The sequence below is a fragment of the Bactrocera latifrons genome, unplaced genomic scaffold (assembly GCF_001853355.1).
Source record: "Bactrocera latifrons isolate USDA-ARS-PBARC rearing strain unplaced genomic scaffold, ASM185335v1 scaffold_81, whole genome shotgun sequence".
In the NCBI taxonomy this organism is placed as follows: Eukaryota; Metazoa; Arthropoda; class Insecta; order Diptera; family Tephritidae; genus Bactrocera; species Bactrocera latifrons.
Window position 1 is genome coordinate 864,707 of NW_017537501.1, and position 1,433 is coordinate 866,139.

Consider the following 1,433-nt stretch of genomic DNA (forward strand, 5'->3'; position numbering starts at 1 on the left):
GACCATAATTTTTAGAAACGGGCGGGCACACCCAAATTGAGTCAGCACTAGATGAGCTACGACTTAGTGCTGAACCTATTCTAAAACAGGGAAAAGYCCCAGGCAATAGCTTGAATTTGGTAACGTACTGCGAATCGAAATGGTTTCCACAAATAAAAAGACTATCGGAAGGCGACACAACTAAGTTGCAAGCTTTTGCCCAACTTTCTCGAACATCTTTTTCTTTAGGAAATTTGTAGAGCGTTTTCTGCCGGTTAACGCAATTCGAAATGCAGCATCTTCGAACCGGCAATTGAGTCGTCCACAAATGCTTAGGGGGTTCGTCGTATCCTATTTAAATATGTACATAAAAAATTTTTAGAAATTCCAATATCTACTTGTATATATAAAATTAATTAAAATTTTAGAAATGCCAATATGTACGTGTATACATAAAATAAATTAAAATTTAAATCAAATTCAACCCACTGTTTCTAGTTTGATAAATTTTAAACAATTTTATAATATATGTATCTGTCGAAAACTATTTTAATTGGAAAAATTGGTTTATTGAATTGTTCAAAATTGAAAATGTTTGTTACTACTAAAAGACATACGCACATGAACACAACGTAGATATGTATGTATGTTAAAACAAAAGGCAACATAAACATACACACATGCGCGGATCAACGGGGTAAAGTTAAAAGTAATTATTTCCATCAAAAGTGGCACTCCGCGAAGAAAAAAACTTTAAGTTGCAAGTAGAAAATTATATACATATGTATGTAGTTCCCTCCCCAAAATTCTTCTCTGGATTCGCCCCTGTACACATGCACATAAGTTTAGTGATTTAGGATATTTTGAAAAMTAGCTTTGAAATTTGAAAATAAAATTAGAATTGGTTTCCATATTCTAAAAACAACTTATGACACTTTTCATGTAAATGAGCGATATGTACTTATATGTACATACATATSTATGTATATACAAAATAAAACTCATGCACATTTTAGATTTTAAAAAACATCACTTACCAAGGCTTAGGGTGGGCACAGCATGCGCCTTCAACTTTTTCACACCCACAGCACTTTGTTCGAAGTGCTTAATGCAAACAAATGCATTGTGGGTGGGTAAATCCCGCGTTGGTGGGATCCGTAAATTTTCCACCCACTTCAGCAACTCCTCCTCTCTTTTAGGGAATGAGAAGAATCTTCCGGAAGATTCTGTCTCACACTCGCGAACGCGACACTTCCTTACTCTAGACATTTAATGAAAATTATTTAAAAATTACTTAAAACACTCAAAAAACGGATTGGCGACCGAGCTAAACTTTTCTCGACGAAATTCTATCAGAACTAAAATTCCGTTGACGATTCCTTTTTCCAACTTTCATTTTTGGCGCAATTTCCCCACCCAAATATATTAGGATTAGAAGGAGTCCAACTACGTGC

General features: G+C 34.7%; 2 protein-coding genes across 12 annotated transcripts in view; one reads left to right on the top strand and one right to left on the bottom strand.

Annotated features, from left to right (window-relative positions):
• The window catches only part of LOC108976885, a 5,794-nt gene extending 4,488 nt beyond the window's left edge, over positions 1-1,306 (bottom strand). The window contains exons 1-2 of the mRNA XM_018946277.1: positions 1,017-1,306; positions 32-330 (exon numbers count right to left, since the gene is read on the bottom strand). Of these exons, the coding sequence (XP_018801822.1) occupies positions 32-330; positions 1,017-1,248 (531 nt within the window). The 5' untranslated portion in view covers positions 1,249-1,306. The remainder of the gene's footprint in view (positions 1-31; positions 331-1,016) is intronic.
• LOC108976923 (multiple epidermal growth factor-like domains protein 11) overlaps positions 1-1,433 on the top strand; it is a 48,573-nt gene that overhangs the window by 5,984 nt on the left and 41,156 nt on the right. The gene's annotated exons all lie outside the window — the stretch shown is intronic.